This window comes from Crocodylus siamensis, chromosome 6, assembly GCF_052110815.1.
Source record: "Crocodylus siamensis isolate JL-2025a chromosome 6, ASM5211081v1, whole genome shotgun sequence".
NCBI lineage: Eukaryota > Metazoa > Chordata > Crocodylia > Crocodylidae > Crocodylus > Crocodylus siamensis.
The window spans coordinates 18,946,095-18,963,936 of record NC_143400.1 but is presented as its reverse complement, the minus strand read 5'-3'; the positions used below and the strand labels follow the sequence as shown (position 1 = coordinate 18,963,936).

Here is a 17,842-nt window from a genome sequence, read left to right as displayed (position 1 = left end):
CTGCAGCAGCGGTAGTTGTCATGGGGGGGGTAGTTTTGGGGGTGATGAGGATGATGGTGGCAGGGGTAGGTGTGGTAGTGGTGTTTGTGCTGGTCAGGGTGGTGGTGGGAGTAATTGTGGAGGGCTTGGTGGTCAAGGTAGTTGTGCTGGTGGGGAAAGCAGTGGGAATAGTTGTGGTGGGAGTGGTGCCAGGGGCAGTTGTGTTGACAGGGATGGTGCTGGGGAGGGTAGTTGTGGTATTTGTGCTGGTCAGGTTAGTGGCAGGGGTAGTTGTGGTGGGGGTGGTGCCAGGGGTAGTTGTGGTAGTTGTGTTGATTGCGGTGATGGGTTTGGGGGTAGTTGTTTTGCTCAGGGTGGTGGTGAGAGTAATTGTGAGGGTAGTTGTGGTGAGGGTGGTGGCAGGGGCAGTTGTAGTTGTGTTGATGGGGATTGTGTTGGGAGTGTATTTGTGGTGGGGGTGTTTGTGCTGGTCAGGGTACTGGTGGGAATAGTTATGGGGGGTTTGGTGGTGAGGGTAGTAGTGCCTGTGGGTGGTGCCAGGGGCAGTTGTGGTAGTTGCGTTGATCAGGATGGTAGTCGTGGAGGTAGTTGTGGTGGTAGTGGTTGTGTTGGTCAGGGTGGTGGTGGGAGTAGTTGTGAGCATAATTGTGGTGGTGAGGGTAGTTGTGCTGGTGGGCATAGTGGTGGGAGAAGTTGTTGAGGTGGTTGTGGTTGTGACTGTGGTGGGAGTGGTCAGGGTTCTGGTGGTTATGCTGAGCGGGGTTGTGATGGCTGTGGTCACAGACTGTGTGGTGTTGGTGCTGGCTGTGGTCACGTGCTGTGTGGGGGTGGCATCCTCAGTCACAGGATGTGCGGTGGTGGCCACGGTCATGGGCTGCATGGGGGTGGTGCCCACAGTCGTGGGCTGTGCAGTGCTGGCAGTGGCTGTGGTTGTGGGCAGCATGGGGGTGGTGTCTACAGTCATGGGCTGTGTGGGGGTGGTAGTGACTGTGGTCATGGGCTGTGTATTCGTGGTGGTATCAGTTCTCATGGGATCTCTGGTGGTGGTGACTATGGTGGATCTTGACCATTTTAGTTGCCCGGTCAAGTTTCTTGTGGTGCTGGATGTTGCTGTCATGTTTCCTCCTGTAGTGTCACATGTGGAGGAGGGTGGCCATGTTAATATATGACCCAGGTGTGTCTGCATCTATGCCAGCCCCTCCCACCCATCCACCCACATCAGCGTGGCATCACCCACACATCTCCTCTTGGTTGCTCTGGCCAGCCACCTTTTCTGGGCCTGTCCTATGAGAATCTGCCTTTGCCCATGACTTCACCCTGGGCTTCCTTTCCTCCTGCCCTACATCCCCCATGTGGGCATTGCCCCGGTCCTGAGCATGGAGGTGCCTGTTGTGCTACTGGAGAGAGCAGGGGCATTTGCCAGACCTGACTCCCTGAGCAGGGTGGATTGGTGGTGGTCACCGTGCTCATGTTGTACCGTACTTTCCCGCATAGCACACACTGCTGAGTGTGGCCTGCACCTCGTGCTGTACTAAGTGGTGACCAGTGAATCACTGGGGAATCTCTCAGCTGAGAAAAGTGTGGAGGCCCAGCCTGGAACTAGCAGGTAACTCGAGGGGTCTCTCATGACTGTCTCGTAGGCCAGCTAAGGAAGCCCAGCTGATGAATAGACTGTGAAGTGTTCAGGACTGGCCAGAGACCCTCCCCCCCCCCCCCCCCCCCGCAGTGCCTGCCCCGTTTCCAGAAGAGAGAGGCATCAGCTGCTGTAAAAACATCACTGCTGCAAGGGGGACAGGAGCTGGGACTCAGCGGCCTTCCCTCATCAAGAGGAGTTGGGAACTTGGGGATGGTCCCTTGCAGAGGGCAGCCACTGCTGGCCAGACCTAGGGGCTGCAGCAGTCAGCTCCTGCTTCACAGTAGAAGTCTGTGGGTGGGATCTTGCTTGCCCTAGGTTTATCCCTTGGGGCTATGACATTGGCTCCCCAGAGCCCCCCACCCCCACCTGTCAGGTTGCCCAAAAAGGCGATGAAGCAGAGAAGTGGGCAAAGGACCCCTTGTGTCTCCATGCTCGCTGGAGTCCTGGGTCTTCCCCTGCATCTGCTGGCAGGTGCCAGGAGACTGAGCCAGGAGAGCACAAAGAAGGAGGCAGGGACCTTTGATTCTGGAGAGGAAACCCGAGCTTGGGCTTTGACCTATGCACTGATGCTGTCAGCAATCATGGGACAGCAATGATAAATTGATCCAGCGCTTCCCCCCCACCACCCCGAGATCCTTCTTTCCCTGCTTTTCCCTGCAAAAAGAAGGGGGCTGTGGTTCACAGGAGGCTTCCAGAGCCAACGTCCATGTGTGTTGGGGTTGAGGTACTGAGACCCCAGCAAAGGTCTGGGCCCTGTGGTGCGTCAGGGGTGGGGGCTGTAATGCAACCGAATGAGCTGCATCTGTGGATATAGCTCCCCGGCCTGATATTGGTCGCAGAGCCCTGACAGTGTATTAATATTGGGAGCACCTTGGCCTCAGGCAGGGATGTGGAGGGGGAGGGTTGGTGAATATATGCATGGGCACATGGAGGATATGGAGAGGGGGCCTGGGTCAGATGATGATTGTCCCTGACAATGATGCAAATTCTCTCAAGGGAAAATGTGACTAGAAGCTTTGGGACAGAGCCAGTAGCCTGGGCTTGGGCTATTCCATGGCAGACTGGCATGAAAAGAAACTGTGCTGTGGGGCTGTGAGACAAGCTACGTGACCAGGAGCAGCCCACAGACAGCGGGGAGGGAGGACATAGAATGGTCTGACTGGTGGAACATCCAAGCCGTTAAGAAAGGAGAGAGGGTCACTGATGCCTGTGGAGTGACGAACAAGGAGCCCATTGCATTGTAGGACCCTGACGAGAGGGGGAGGTCCATGTCAGTCGAATGACCACAGACCTAACAAAGCAACTGCCTCCTGATGCTTCTTGCCTCGTTAGCTCCGGTTTCTCTGTGGTCAATGCTGCAGCCAGTGATTGAGCGCTCCCAGGAAGACCTTCTGTTTTCAGAAGCGTGACCCTGAGCAGAGCCACGAAGCCTCCCGTTTCTTTTGACCTGGGGGAACGTTGGTGTCGTGGCCTCCAAGAACCACCTAGACGGACACGTGGCTGCAGCGGGGGAGTCCGAGATGATCTTGCCCTGAGTGGGGACTGGACCAGAGGGGAGCCTGAGAGCCTCGTGGTGGGGTCAGATGCTGATGAAGGTACAGCAGACCCTGCTGTGAGATGCTGTCCCCCATCCCCCTCTGGCCAATGCCCTGCCCCGGGAGAGGAGACATAAAAGATGAGGAGCAAGGTTCCTGGGAACACCTTGTTCAGTTCTCTGTGGCCTTGGCTGCCTCTTATTACCCTGCCTGAGCACCTTTCTGTGATAAGGGCCTGGGGCAGAGCCTGGCCAGTCCTCTGGGGCTTCCAGTCATGCTGCTGAGCTCCCACGGGCTGTCAAAAAGCCAGAGGCCTGTGGGGAACTATAGCCAGACCTGGCACAATAGAGCTAATGGGCACCTTGATGACAGATGAAATCCAGTGTAGATCAGTGGAAACTGAGGCATGTGGGCAAACTTCACCCCAACTTGATCTGTACAGTGCTGGGCCCTACCTGAGCTGTGACCATTCAGGACAGAGACCTGGAGTCACCGGGAGCAGTTCAGTGCAAGCCTCAGCTCAGGGCGCTGCCGCTGTCAGAAAGGCCAATGAGAGGTCAGGGTAATGGGGGAAGGGGATTGGGAACAGATGAGAAGGGCCATGATGTCCTTTTGTGCCTCTATGGCACATCCTGGGTCTGGTCCCTGCAGAGAAGAGCTAGAGAAAGGGCAGAGAAGGGTAGCAAGGGTGGCTGGTGACTTGGAAGGGCTTCCCAATGAGGAGAGACTAACAAGGCTGAGACAGGCACAGACAGGGTGCGGGGTAGGGAGATAGATAGATGGAGTGTGGGGTGGAGGGTTGGAGAATGAGACTGTGGGGTGCATAGATTGATGGATGGCCAGATCAAGCGTGGGGTGCAAAGATAGATACAATGTGGGGTGGAGAGGTGGCCAGGTAGGGTGTGGGGTACAAAGATAGATGGATAGAGTTTGGGGTGGATTGATTGATAGATGGACAGATAGGGTGTGGGATGGGTGGATGAATGGTATCTGGGATGGATGAGCGGATGGGTGGGTGGATGGATGGATGGAGTGAGCATGGGGTGCATAGATGGATACGCAGCATGGCATGGATAGATGGATTTGGGTGTAGGGTGGATAGATAGATATGTAATGGGGTAGCTGGCAGTGACTTAGCCCAGGGGTTTTGAAAGGGTAAAAGATGATTGGAGGACTTGGGATTCCCTTTCCTCACCAATCAGGCCCCAGAGACTCACCCTCCATGTCCCCTGACTGGCCCCTTGGGTCACCTGGAGGGCGATAAAAGGGGCAGTGCGGCTGACTCGAGAGACCAGCGAGTGACCACAAGGAAGGAGCTTCACAGAGCTGGCAAGAGCTGGGCCAGCGGGGTGGGAGCAGTTGCCCCAGAAGACCCTGAAGGAGCAGGACCTGCAGGCAGCAGTGGGACCCTCAGCAGCGTGGCATGCGGCCAGCAGGAGAGGCTCCCTGCTGGGCTCCATGACCCCCTGGGAGAGGCTGCGGCCGGCAGGAGAGGCTGCCCCGCACCTGCAAGGATCTGAGCAGTGACCTGAGAGATTCCCAGCTCTGCTTCCAGCTCCTCCAATTGGAGGCCAGGGAGCTCAACATGAGGCCGGGGCTCTGGGAAGGTCAAGGCCCCTAGCAGCCTAAAGCAGCACTAGCATTGGTGGTTGTGTGGTAGAGTTTCTGCCTATCAGGTGGGAGCTCCAACTTCAAGTCCTGACTGGGTTGAGTGAAGTGACAGGGAGAAGTCCCTGTTGCAGTAGAAAGGGGTCATGGTGTTTTCCCCTTTCCCCCCCCTCCAGGTACCTAGGCCCTATATTCCTTGTCATTTTGCGCCTTTTATATTTCACCAACCAGTATTGTTTGTTCTGCTGCTTGTGTTTTATATTTTGTTAACCCTGTTTTTTGTCAATGACTGTAAGTGTCTAACCTTTGTGGAATCCTGCCCCCTCGGGCATTGTAGTGTCCCCTGTACCCCTGGTTTATGTCAGTTATGTTCCCAGTACTGTTCTCTCCTTAAAAGGTAGATGGTTAAGGCCCCATTGGTGGTCTGGCTCTGCTCTATAGGGGGAGGAGAGTCCCTACACCTCCCAGAGCACTTGTGTCCCTGCTTTGATCCCTTCAGTTGGAGAGGGGGTACCTCTTGGAGTACTGCCCGGGTTACATATAGATAGATAGATAAATAGATCAAGAGTATGGGATGGATGGATGGATGGATAGGTAGCCTGGTGTGGCATGGATGGATGGAGCATGGGGTGCATAGATGGATAGGTAGCATAGCGTGGCATGGATGGAGGGGTGGATGGATGGATGGGCAAACAGAGAGGGAGGGATGGAGAGTAGGCTGCATAAATGGGAGCTCAGCTGGATTCCCTATGGGCCAGGCCCCATTCTTGGAGCCAAGGGGCCTCATTGGCTGTTGATATGGGAGTGAGGGATGTGGCTGCTGCATCAGCCCCTCAGTGCTCGTGGCAGCCAGGGAGAGAGCAACAGAAGAACCCTGCCCAGACCTGCTCACTCACCCTCACAGCCTTGGCTCTGCTGCATGAGACACAAGACCTGGACCCCAGTCTGAGCTGGTCCCTGGCAGCTCCATTGCTCTCATGCTGCAGGAGGGGAGATGTCTCAGTGCCCCCAGCTGGGGCATCCCCCAGTTCCCCACTTCCCTGACCAGTAAGTGGCTGGAAGTTGCAGCCGTGAAGGTTTTGTGGGGAGCTTGGGGAAGGCTTCTTCTCTGTGAGGCAGCAAGGCCATGGGGTTGATGCTCACTCAGGCCCTGGGGACTCCCCATCCCTGGAGGGGCTGGACAGGCTCTCAGCAGGGCAATCTGAGCTCAGTGGGGCCCAGGCTCTACTGTGGGCCTCTCCCAGGCTCTGCTGGATGTCCCCCTCCTTTCTGCTTCGTGGGTCAGGGGGGTTCAAACACTGGCTGCAGCCCAGGCTGGGGATGGGGACTGGACTGTGCCAATGCCGCTGCTGGCACCAAACCCACAGGGGTCTGGCTGGAGGGTCTTGCCCCCTCCCCACTCAGACTCAAACTGATGCTATACTGGGGGCAGGGAGGAATTTCCCCCTTGCTCAGACTGGTTCAGACTTGGGGGCTTCTCCTCCCCCTGCAGCGGGGGCACGGCCTCAGCTTGGGGTCTTTGGGGCATCCATGAACCCCCTCGGCAGCACCAGGATGTTGGTGGCTGCAGCCCCCTGCTTTCCCCAGGGCACAGGCAACGCCTGGGACTGACAGGGGTGATGGCAGCTCTAGGAAGAGCTGCCCCCTGATGTGTGCTCCCTGCCCCATCCATTGCTCTACCTCTGGCTCCCTGCCCTGGGTTCCTCTGGACCCCACCTCTATGGCTCTGAACTGGGACCATGGGGTGGTAGCCAAAAGCCAGACACTGCCAGCACCATTAGCATGGTGGGAAAAATAATAACAGTTTATTCATAATATAGAGTACAGTTCAGTCTAGGCCAGGTGCTGGTCTCTGTACCCTGATGGGGGCAGGAGCTGGATGACACGAGGACTTCATTCCACAGCCCCCAGGGACACAGAGCAGCAGATCCCGTGTTCTCATGGGGAAGAAAGCCAGGTACCATAATTGCCAGCGTACAACATGCATTTCCCCTCCTCCCCACCTCCAAAGATCAGCAGCAATTGAGGTGACAGTATTAAGCCTTACGCTCCTGCCAAGGAGAGAAGCCCGTGACTCTGATTCTCCCTCTCAGTATTACTATCTAGGCAGCAGGGGTGTCCCTTGACTCCTTGCTCTTCACTCCAGAGGTTTTAACAACCCTCTCTCCTTCCCCACAGTCCTGGTTCATCAAGCAACCTTTCATTCTCAGGACTGTTCCATTGTCTTGGTCACTTTTTCCAGCTCTTTTCTAGCTTTTAGCCCCCAATCCATCTTCAGTAGCATTTAGGCATTCAGCTTAAGTTAAGCACTGTCTGTGCTCTGTGCAACTACAACTACAGCGGGGCCTTTTATTTTTCCTTCATCATGCCTTTCAAAATCAGGGTGTGTGGTGTAATCATAACACCTATGTGAGACAATATGACACTAGGCGTGTTGTATGCAAGATGGTATGGTGTGAGGCGTGTTGTATATGTGATGGTGCCTGGCATGATGTACATGCGCTAGGCATGTCGTACATTAGAAGATATTGTGTTAAGCACATATGTGAGACGATACGGTGCAAGACATGCTATATGCGGAACAATACGGTGCTAGGCGTGAGGTATGTGAGAGAGTTCGGTGCTTAGCGTCTTGTTCATGCGATGATACAGTGCTAGATGTGCTGTATGCAGGACAATACAGAGCTAGACTTGCTGTATGTGAGATGATACGGCACTAGGCGTGTTGTACGTAAGATGATACGGCACTATTGCGCTAGTGGAGTCCTTCTGTGCTGGGAACAGTCCGCAGCCTGGACGTGGGGTCTATGTTGTCCTGGCAGCATTCAAACCCCACCAGTAGGCAAATGGATTTGTGACCTCACTTCCCAATTCCTGCCCCTGGGAGCCAGGGAGGGATTGTGGGTAGTTTCCAGCCTGGGCCAAAGGTAGACAAGGCGGTTCTTTGTTTTTTGAGGCAGCAGAGCAAGAGCTTGTTCCACCTAGAGCCCTTGGGGCCGGGAGGATTTCTTCTCCCCCCAGGCTCCACATGGGCTGTGGCTGCCAGGTAGCTTAAGCTCAAGGTCAGTGTTAGGGGGCAGCCGGAGTCATGGTGCTCACAGCTGGGTGATGTTCACTGGCCGCTGGATATGCACCTGTGAGGGGAGAGGCCATGAGCAGTGGGGCTACCATAATGCACCACTTACCTCACACTGGCAGCCCAGACTTGGGCTTCAGGCCCCAGGATGGGGGTGGAGGGAGGTGAGTGTGGTATGTGGGTAAGTATGGTAAGGAGCTGCCCCGGGGGTCTCCGGTAGCATGTTTCCCCACCACCACCACCCAGGAGAGTGAGGGGCTGAGGACGTGGCACGTACCGGCTGGGAGGTGTCCACAGATTGCAGATCCACATGGAAGGACCCACTGATCTCAGAGTCTGTGGGGAGGGGAAGGGTCAAGAAGGCTGAGGGGTCAGGTGGGGGGTCAGGATGGTCCCCCTGGAGAGGGGCAGCCAGGACTTCTGGAGCTCAGGGAGAGCCCGGGTGTCCGGACCCCCAGGCCCAACCCCCTTCCCCTCCCAGAGAACCCAGGTGTCCAGGCTCCCAGAGCCCCCTGCTCCCACCCCCCAGCTCTCCCCCACCTCCCAGAGAACCCAGGCATCTGGTCTCCAAACCTCCCTCCCCTCCCAAAGCTGGGAGAAATCCCTGGGGTCTCCCAACACCTCCTGGAGGTCCCCACGTGGGTTCTCCAGCCCCCAAGGCTAGGTCATGGCCCCCCCCGCCCTTGACCCCAGCCCACAGGCGTTACCGTCAGTGGGTCCCAGGTTGCGCAGCGTGAAGGTGCCTGGCACTGACCACGTGTCATTGCTGTCCTCGTACATGTGCTGCTCTCTCCTGCTCTCTAAATGGCTGTGAGGACCCCCCAGGAGCTGGCGTCAGTGCCTGGTACCCCACTGCCCTCCTGGAACCAGGGAGGAGCCCAGGCATCCAGGCCCCCAGCCCCCATGGCCCTCCCAGAGCTGGACAGGACCCAGGCCCATGGATGCCAGTACCTCTTCCTGCGGACCCTGATGAAGAAGGCGGTGAGGATGAGGACGAGGAGGGTCAGGACAGCAAGGGGCACCCCCAGCCCCAGCGCCAGCTTGTTGATGGGCCTCTGGCAGTTTGCCTGTGGATACCAGTAGACCACGGGATCCAAGCAGCTGTGGGAAGGGGAGCACCAGGGATCAGAGGGGTCCCTATCCCACTGCTCTGCTTTCTGCTCCCAGCCCTATCACCCCTGCCACTTCCATTGCTCGCAGCCCCCAGCAGTCTACCCCCTGCCGCATCCCTTGTTCTGCTTTCCACTCCCTTCCCCATCTGTTGCTCTGATTTCTGTCCTCAGCCCCATGGGCTGTTCTGCCCCCTGCCCGGACACTCACAAGCACTGGGGGCCCTGGCGTGTGACCTGGCAGGTACCGTGGTGGCAGTTGAGGTGGTCGGAGGCGTTGCGGTGGCAGCGGGACACACATAGGAGTCTGTCCTCGGACACCACCAGGGGCATGTAGTAGGCGCTGAAATTGGCTGGGACACGGCTCCTGCAGAGAGCTGTAAGGGGCGACGGGTGAGGGGTGGCCACTGGAGGCCCACTGGGGAGTTGGGGTGGGGGTGGGGGGTCACTCACCTGTGTTATTGACCTCCTCCCTGGTGGCTTGGCTCACAAAGGTGCTTGAGGCATTGAAGCAGAGAGTGGCTGGTGGGAAGAGACTGGGCATTTGTTCATTCCTGGGCAGGAAGGGGTTAACCCAACCCCGGGGGGGGGCAGCCCCACCCCTTTTCATGTCAGCACTACCACCCCCACCCCACCCCAGCAGACAGGCTGCTTGCCTGGGCAACGTGGGATGGTGGAGGGCCTGGGGTGGCCCAAATAATCTCCCCCGTGTGTGCACACAGGCATCTACCACCTGGCAGCCCCTGAGCCCTCGGGCCAGAGCCGCCTTCACCTTGACCCTTTTGTCTGGTCCCGGGTCCTAGCCGTTCAGCCGCACCCATAGCCAGACACCTCCACAGCCATCCATCCATCTCTCCATCCATCCCCTTGCACAAGGCTCCATCCATCGTGCATCCATCCATCCCCACAAGGATCTGTCTGTCCATCCCCCAGCATTCCCTTATCTATCTTTCCATGCATCCAGACACTGTCTCTATCACTTCCTCTCTCCCTGTCTCTATCCCAAGCATCCCTGTGTCTGTCCATACTGATGCTCACCCTTCTCTGCACTGTCCTTCCAGTCCTTGCCCCATCCATCCAGCCTACCCACTCCCACCTTCTGTCCCCTGTATCACTGCTTCTTCTTTGACCCTAGAGCATCTGAGTGACCCCCGAGTTCAAGGTTTTCCACCTTCTTGCCAAGGGAACTAGGTGAAATCTCTCTGCCCCCACAGCCCTGGCCTTGCCTAGCCCCTGTGCCATGCCCCTAGACTCACTGTTCTGGATGTGGCAGTTCTGGCCCTCAGACTCTGCTGCTGCCTTCACGGCTGTGACCAGCTCCTTAGTGATGTTGTTGAAGCTTGTGTTCAGCTTGGAGTTGACTGGTAGAACCAGGATGACCTTGTAGTCCACCACGATGCTACCCTTCCTATTAGAAGAGACCCAGTGTTTCAGAGGCTGCCTGACCAGCTAAGGTGCAGGTTACCATGGACTGGGTTCATCCAGCCTGCATCTTCATCTACTGTCCTGGACACTATGGGTGCCAAAGACCCAGGCCAGGGGGCTTTCCCAGGCTCCTCCTTGCTTGTGGAGTTGACTGGCTACCTCCCTACCTGAGCTCATCCTGCAGTGCCAGAGGCCAAGATTCGTGCTCCTTGCCTGCAGGTGTCTGGCTAAAAGGAATCTGATGAACCAGTTGGCCAGAAAGTCAGCTAGCCAATAAGCCAGCCAATCAATCAGCCGCACAGCCAGGCAATCAACCAGCCAGGCAATCAAACAACTTGCCAATTAACCAGCTGGCTGATCAACCAGCCAGCCAAAAACCAGCCAGTCAGGCAATCAACTACCCAGCCAGCAAACCATCCAGCCTGCCCATCACCCAGCCAGCCAATCAAACAGTCAGCTGGCCCATCACCCAGCCAGCCAATAAACAGCTGGCCAGCCAATTAATCATCCAGCCAGCCAATCAACCATTTGGAGACAGATTGTGTTGTGCGATCTGGAGAGTCCCCATATCATCTGCAACCCCTTCTCTGACTCTGAGATGCGCCCACACGTTGCTGATACTCACATCAGGCCAAGGATCTTCACGCCTTGGTAGCCTTGGATGTGCTGGTAGATCTGGGTCATCTGAAGGGGAGAGGCAGAGGGTGATACCAGGGAGAGGGGGATGGGACCCCACACTACCCCTTCCCCAAGCCGCTGGTTTCACCTGCTCTGTGAACTGTCTGGTGAAGTCCTTGTAGGCTGTGGACGTGTTGTCCTTGAGGTCTTCGGTGAAGTTGCGGTTTGTGATCTTGGTCTGGACCTCCACTGTGGCATTGATCTCTGGGGCAGGGATCATGCCAAATGAGGCCAGGGGCTACTTCCCCCCACTTCCCAGCCCCTCTGGAACACTCCACACCTGGGATCAGGGTGTCTCGTAGCTGTCAGACCCCTTCATTAGTGAAGGCATCATTAAGGGTGCTGGGATAGTGGTTGCCACCAGTTTGCTAGGAAGGGACTCAAGTGACTCAGCTGGTGCAGCTGGGGTTAGAACAGGGTGGGGCTTGGGGACCAGGACACCTGTATTCTCTCCAGCTGTGGGAGGGGAGTGGGGTCTGGGGCATGGGGGGCGGGGCTGGAAGTCCAGATGCCTGTGTTCCTGCCTAATTTGTGCCTGTTCCAGATAACTCTATGTAGAGTAGCTGAGGGGCTCCGGCCCCAGACAGAAGTATCCCCAGGTTCAGGACTCCTCCCTGGTAGGTGACAGGGGATTCTAGGACCCTGGGTGGAGACGGGGGGCATATACTCACCGGGCTTGACCTCAATGGTCTCCTTGGTGAACTGACACTCCAAGCCCTGAAAGTTGGTGGGGCAGAGGCACCCATCGTCGCTCCAGCTGCCCCCATTCTGGCAGACAGGGTTTTCACACAAGAGGCCATAGAAGCCCCCAGGGCAGAGGCACTTGTTGCCGTCATGGGTGCCACCGTTCTGGCATATGACTGTGTGGGACAAGCCAATGCTCCCCGTGAGTCCGAGCTGCTATGCCACCCTAGGCCCCACCTGTCAGCCTTACTCCCTCCCCCTGAGCATCTTCCAGGTCCATGCCATGACTCCCTTGGGTGACCAAGACTTAGAGAGGGCATAAGTGATCTCAAAGGCTCATGGGAGCCATCAGATCCCCACCTCCGGATCTAGGGGAGCACTTTCACCAGCTGAACACATTGGAACATCTTCACGCAGCCTTTCAAGAACCTGGCATGCCTTATATATGGGGGTGTCTTGTAAGCGAGAAGATATGGTACTTAGTAAGCTTCTCCCAGGCCTGTGCCATGACTCCCTTTCAAGGCCAGGACTTGTAGAGGGCCTAAGTGCTCTGAAAGGCTCATGGGAGGGATCAGATCCCCAACATTTTGATCTCACCAGGCCTAAGTGCCAGAAGGGAGGCTCTTCTGCAGCTGAACCCCTTGCAATATCTTCACATACCCTTGTGCTCACACAGAGCACGGTGCCAGTGGGCATGTGCAGTAACTCTAGTAGCTGTGGGCTTGGTGCCTGTGGAGGTGACAGAAGCTGTGGTCGTAGGCCATTTGGAGGTGCTGGTGGCTGTGGTTCCAGCGCCTGTGGAGGTGCCCGTAGCTGTGGCTGTAGGCTGTGTGGAGGTGAGAGTAGCTGTGGTGTCAGAGACTGTGGAGGTGGTGGTTGGTGAGGCCATGGCTCCTGTGGAGGTGCCAGCAGATGTGGCTGTGGGCGCTGCAGAGGTGCTTGATGGTGTGTGCGTGGGCCCTGTGGAGGTGCCGGACGTTGCGGTTTCAGTGCCAGTGGAGGTGCCAGTAGCTGTGGGCATGGGCCCTGTGGACATGCCGGTAGCTGTGGTCTCAGTGTGTGTGGAGGTGCCGGTCAGTGTGGCTGTGGGTCCTGTGGAGGTGCTACTACCTGTGGTTTCAGTGCCTGTGGAAGTGCTGCTAGTTGTGGCCAAAGGCTTTGTCTGGCAGGTGCTGGTAGCTGTGGTCTTGATGTCTGTGGACATGGCAGTAGCTGTTGCCATGGGCCCTGTGGACGTGCCGGTAGCTGTGGTCACAGTGTCTGTGGAGGTGCCTGTCGGTGTGGCTGTAGGCCCTGTGGAGGTGCTGGTAGCTGTGGTTTTGGTGCCTGTGGAGGTGACAGGAGCTGTGGCTGTGGGCCCTGTGGAGGTACTGGTAGCTGTGGTCTCAGTGTGTGTGGAGGTGCCTGTCAGTGTGGCTGTTGGTCCTGTGGAGGTGCTAGTAGCTGTGGTTTCGGTGCCTGTGGAGGTGCTGGTTGTTGTGGCCATGGGCTGTGTGGAGGTGCCAGTAGCCAAGGCCGTGGGCCCTGTGAAGGTGCTGGTAGCTGCGGTCTCGGTTTCTGTGGCCGTGCCAGTAGTTGTGTGTACAGGCCTCATGGAGGTGGCAGTAGTTGTGGTTTCAGTGCCTGTGGAGGTGCTGCTAGTTGTGGCCAAAGGCTTTGTCGAGGCGCCGGTAGCTGTGGACTCGGTGTCTGTGGAAGTGCCGATAGCTGCGGCCGTGGGCCCTGTGGAAATGCTGGTAGCTGTGGTCTCAGTGTCTGTGGACGTGCCAGTAGCCGTGGCTATAGGCACCATGGAGGTGCCAGTAGTTGTGGTTTCAGTGCCTGTGGAGCTGGTGTTAGCTGTGGGATTGGTGCCTGTGGAGGTGCTAGCAGCTATGGCTGTTGGGCCTATTGAGGTGCCAGTAGCTGTGGCCATGGGCCCTGTGGACATGCCGGTCGCTGTGGTCTCAGTGTGTGTGGAGGTGGCGGTTGGTGTGGCTGTGGGTCCTGTGGAGGTGGTAGGAGCTGTGGGTTCGGTGCCTGTGGAAGTGCTGCTAGTTGTGGCCAAAGGCTTTGTTGAGGTGCTGGTAGCTGTGGTTGTGGTGCCTGTGGAGTTGACAGTAGCTGTGGCCGTAGGACCTGCGGAGCTGCCAGTAGCTATGCTGTCAGTGTCTGTGGAGGTGCCAGACGGCGTGGCTGTGGGTCCTGTGGAGGTGCCGGTTGGTGTCTCCGTGGACCGTGTCTCCGTGGACCGTGTGGAGGTGCCGGAGGTGCCTGTGGAGGTGCCGCTAGTTGTGGTTCTGGTGCCTGTGAAGGTGCTGGCAGTTGTGGCCATGGGCTCTGTGGAGGTGCCGGTAGCCATGGCCGTGGGCCCCGTCAAGGTGCTGGTAGCTGTGGTCTCTGTTTCTGTGGACGTGCCAGTAGCTGTGGCTATAGGCCCCATGGAGGTGCCAGTAGCTGTGGGCTTGGTGCCTGTGGAGGTGACAGAAGCTGTGGTCGTAGGCCATCTGGAGGTGCTGGTGGCTGTGGTTTCAGCGCCTGTGGAGGTGCCCGTAGCTGTGGCTGTAGGCTGTGTGGAGGTGAGAGTAGCTGTGGTGTCAGAGACTGTGGAGGTGGTGGTTGGTGAGGCCATGGCTCCTGTGGAGGTGCCAGCAGATGTGGCTGTGGGCGCTGCAGAGGTGCTTGATGGTGTGTGCGTGGGCCCTGTGGAGGTGCCGGACGTTGCGGTTTCAGTGCCAGTGGAGGTGCCAGTAGCTGTGGGCATGGGCCCTGTGGACATGCCGGTAGCTGTGGTCTCAGTGTGTGTGGAGGTGCCGGTCAGTGTGGCTGTGGGTCCTGTGGAGGTGCTACTACCTGTGGTTTCAGTGCCTGTGGAAGTGCTGCTAGTTGTGGCCAAAGGCTTTGTCGAGGTGCTGGTAGCTGTGGTCTTGATGTCTGTGGACATGGCAGTAGCTGTTGCCATGGGCCCTGTGGACGTGCCGGTAGCTGTGGTCACAGTGTCTGTGGAGGTGCCTGTCGGTGTGGCTGTAGGCCCTGTGGAGGTGCTGGTAGCTGTGGTTTTGGTGCCTGTGGAGGTGACAGGAGCTGTGGCTGTGGGCCCTGTGGAGGTACTGGTAGCTGTGGTCTCAGTGTGTGTGGAGGTGCCTGTCAGTGTGGCTGTTGGTCCTGTGGAGGTGCTAGTAGCTGTGGTTTCGGTGCCTGTGGAGGTGCTGGTTGTTGTGGCCATGGGCTGTGTGGAGGTGCCAGTAGCCAAGGCCGTGGGCCCTGTGAAGGTGCTGGTAGCTGCGGTCTCGGTTTCTGTGGCCGTGCCAGTAGTTGTGTGTACAGGCCTCATGGAGGTGGCAGTAGTTGTGGTTTCAGTGCCTGTGGAGGTGCTGCTAGTTGTGGCCAAAGGCTTTGTCGAGGCGCCGGTAGCTGTGGACTCGGTGTCTGTGGAAGTGCCGATAGCTGCGGCCGTGGGCCCTGTGGAAATGCTGGTAGCTGTGGTCTCAGTGTCTGTGGACGTGCCAGTAGCCGTGGCTATAGGCACCATGGAGGTGCCAGTAGTTGTGGTTTCAGTGCCTGTGGAGCTGGTGTTAGCTGTGGGATTGGTGCCTGTGGAGGTGCTAGCAGCTATGGCTGTTGGGCCTATTGAGGTGCCAGTAGCTGTGGCCATGGGCCCTGTGGACATGCCGGTCGCTGTGGTCTCAGTGTGTGTGGAGGTGGCGGTTGGTGTGGCTGTGGGTCCTGTGGAGGTGGTAGGAGCTGTGGGTTCGGTGCCTGTGGAAGTGCTGCTAGTTGTGGCCAAAGGCTTTGTTGAGGTGCTGGTAGCTGTGGTTGTGGTGCCTGTGGAGTTGACAGTAGCTGTGGCCGTAGGACCTGCGGAGCTGCCAGTAGCTATGCTGTCAGTGTCTGTGGAGGTGCCAGACGGCGTGGCTGTGGGTCCTGTGGAGGTGCCGGTTGGTGTCTCCGTGGACCGTGTGGAGGTGCCGGTAGCTGTGGTTTGGGTGCCTGTGGAGGTGCCGCTAGTTGTGGTTCTGGTGCCTGTGAAGGTGCTGGCAGTTGTGGCCATGGGCTCTGTGGAGGTGCCGGTAGCCATGGCCGTGGGCCCCGTCAAGGTGCTGGTAGCTGTGGTCTCTGTTTCTGTGGACGTGCCAGTAGCTGTGGCTATAGGCCCCATGGAGGTGCCAGTAGCTGTGGGCTTGGTGCCTGTGGAGGTGACAGAAGCTGTGGTCGTAGGCCATTTGGAGGTGCTGGTGGCTGTGGTTCCAGCGCCTGTGGAGGTGCCCGTAGCTGTGGCTGTAGGCTGTGTGGAGGTGAGAGTAGCTGTGGTGTCAGAGACTGTGGAGGTGGTGGTTGGTGAGGCCATGGCTCCTGTGGAGGTGCCAGCAGATGTGGCTGTGGGCGCTGCAGAGGTGCTTGATGGTGTGTGCGTGGGCCCTGTGGAGGTGCCGGACGTTGCGGTTTCAGTGCCAGTGGAGGTGCCAGTAGCTGTGGGCATGGGCCCTGTGGACATGCCGGTAGCTGTGGTCTCAGTGTGTGTGGAGGTGCCGGTCAGTGTGGCTGTGGGTCCTGTGGAGGTGCTACTACCTGTGGTTTCAGTGCCTGTGGAAGTGCTGCTAGTTGTGGCCAAAGGCTTTGTCGAGGTGCTGGCAGCTGTGGTCTTGATGTCTGTGGACATGGCAGTAGCTGTTGCCATGGGCCCTGTGGACGTGCCGGTAGCTGTGGTCACAGTGTCTGTGGAGGTGCCTGTCGGTGTGGCTGTAGACCCTGTGGAGGTGCTGGTAGCTGTGGTTTTGGTGCCTGTGGAGGTGACAGGAGCTGTGGCTGTGGGCCCTGTGGAGGTACTGGTAGCTGTGGTCTCAGTGTGTGTGGAGGTGCCTGTCAGTGTGGCTGTTGGTCCTGTGGAGGTGCTAGTAGCTGTGGTTTCGGTGCCTGTGGAGGTGCTGGTTGTTGTGGCCATGGGCTGTGTGGAGGTGCCAGTAGCCAAGGCCGTGGGCCCTGTGAAGGTGCTGGTAGCTGCGGTCTCGGTTTCTGTGGCCGTGCCAGTAGTTGTGTGTACAGGCCTCATGGAGGTGGCAGTAGTTGTGGTTTCAGTGCCTGTGGAGGTGCTGCTAGTTGTGGCCAAAGGCTTTGTCGAGGCGCCGGTAGCTGTGGACTCGGTGTCTGTGGAAGTGCCGATAGCTGCGGCCGTGGGCCCTGTGGAAATGCTGGTAGCTGTGGTCTCAGTGTCTGTGGACGTGCCAGTAGCCGTGGCTATAGGCACCATGGAGGTGCCAGTAGTTGTGGTTTCAGTGCCTGTGGAGCTGGTGTTAGCTGTGGGATTGGTGCCTGTGGAGGTGCTAGCAGCTATGGCTGTTGGGCCTATTGAGGTGCCAGTAGCTGTGGCCATGGGCCCTGTGGACATGCCGGTCGCTGTGGTCTCAGTGTGTGTGGAGGTGGCGGTTGGTGTGGCTGTGGGTCCTGTGGAGGTGGTAGGAGCTGTGGGTTCGGTGCCTGTGGAAGTGCTGCTAGTTGTGGCCAAAGGCTTTGTTGAGGTGCTGGTAGCTGTGGTTGTGGTGCCTGTGGAGTTGACAGTAGCTGTGGCCGTAGGACCTGCGGAGCTGCCAGTAGCTATGCTGTCAGTGTCTGTGGAGGTGCCAGACGGCGTGGCTGTGGGTCCTGTGGAGGTGCCGGTTGGTGTCTCCGTGGACCGTGTGGAGGTGCCGGTAGCTGTGGTTTGGGTGCCTGTGGAGGTGCCGCTAGTTGTGGTTCTGGTGCCTGTGAAGGTGCTGGCAGTTGTGGCCATGGGCTCTGTGGAGGTGCCGGTAGCCATGGCCGTGGGCCCCGTCAAGGTGCTGGTAGCTGTGGTCTCTGTTTCTGTGGACGTGCCAGTAGCTGTGGCTATAGGCCCCATGGAGGTGCCAGTAGCTGTGGGCTTGGTGCCTGTGGAGGTGACAGAAGCTGTGGTCGTAGGCCATTTGGAGGTGCTGGTGGCTGTGGTTCCAGCGCCTGTGGAGGTGCCCGTAGCTGTGGCTGTAGGCTGTGTGGAGGTGAGAGTAGCTGTGGTGTCAGAGACTGTGGAGGTGGTGGTTGGTGAGGCCATGGCTCCTGTGGAGGTGCCAGCAGATGTGGCTGTGGGCGCTGCAGAGGT

General features: G+C 58.0%; 1 protein-coding gene across 1 annotated transcript; it reads right to left on the bottom strand.

Annotated features, from left to right (window-relative positions):
- Positions 1-6,574: 6,574 nt before the first annotated feature.
- Positions 6,575-12,640, bottom strand: LOC149861391 (mucin-3A-like). Its single transcript, XM_090053754.1, has 11 exons — positions 12,412-12,640; positions 11,739-11,927; positions 11,156-11,271; positions 11,015-11,073; positions 10,221-10,372; positions 9,418-9,486; positions 9,176-9,341; positions 8,807-8,956; positions 8,563-8,663; positions 8,133-8,191; positions 6,575-7,913 (listed from the first exon to the last, which is right to left on the bottom strand). Exons 1-11 carry the CDS (start codon positions 12,638-12,640, stop codon positions 7,875-7,877), a joined length of 1,329 nt encoding a protein of 442 aa, XP_089909880.1. The 3' UTR covers positions 6,575-7,874.
- Positions 12,641-17,842: the final 5,202 nt, after the last annotated feature.

Bases quoted from the DNA above. Each gene is read 5' to 3' on its own strand.
- LOC149861391 (XM_090053754.1), bottom strand. From the start codon at position 12,640: ATGGCCTCACCAACCACCACCTCCACAGTCTCTGACACCACAGCTACT. The intron at 11,272-11,738 runs GTGAGTATATGC...TCCCTGCCCCAG, and splicing joins GACCATTGAGGTCAAGCCCG to AGATCAATGCCACAGTGGAG. The intron at 11,074-11,155 runs GTGAAACCAGCG...TCTCCCCTTCAG, and splicing joins CCAGACAGTTCACAGAGCAG to ATGACCCAGATCTACCAGCA.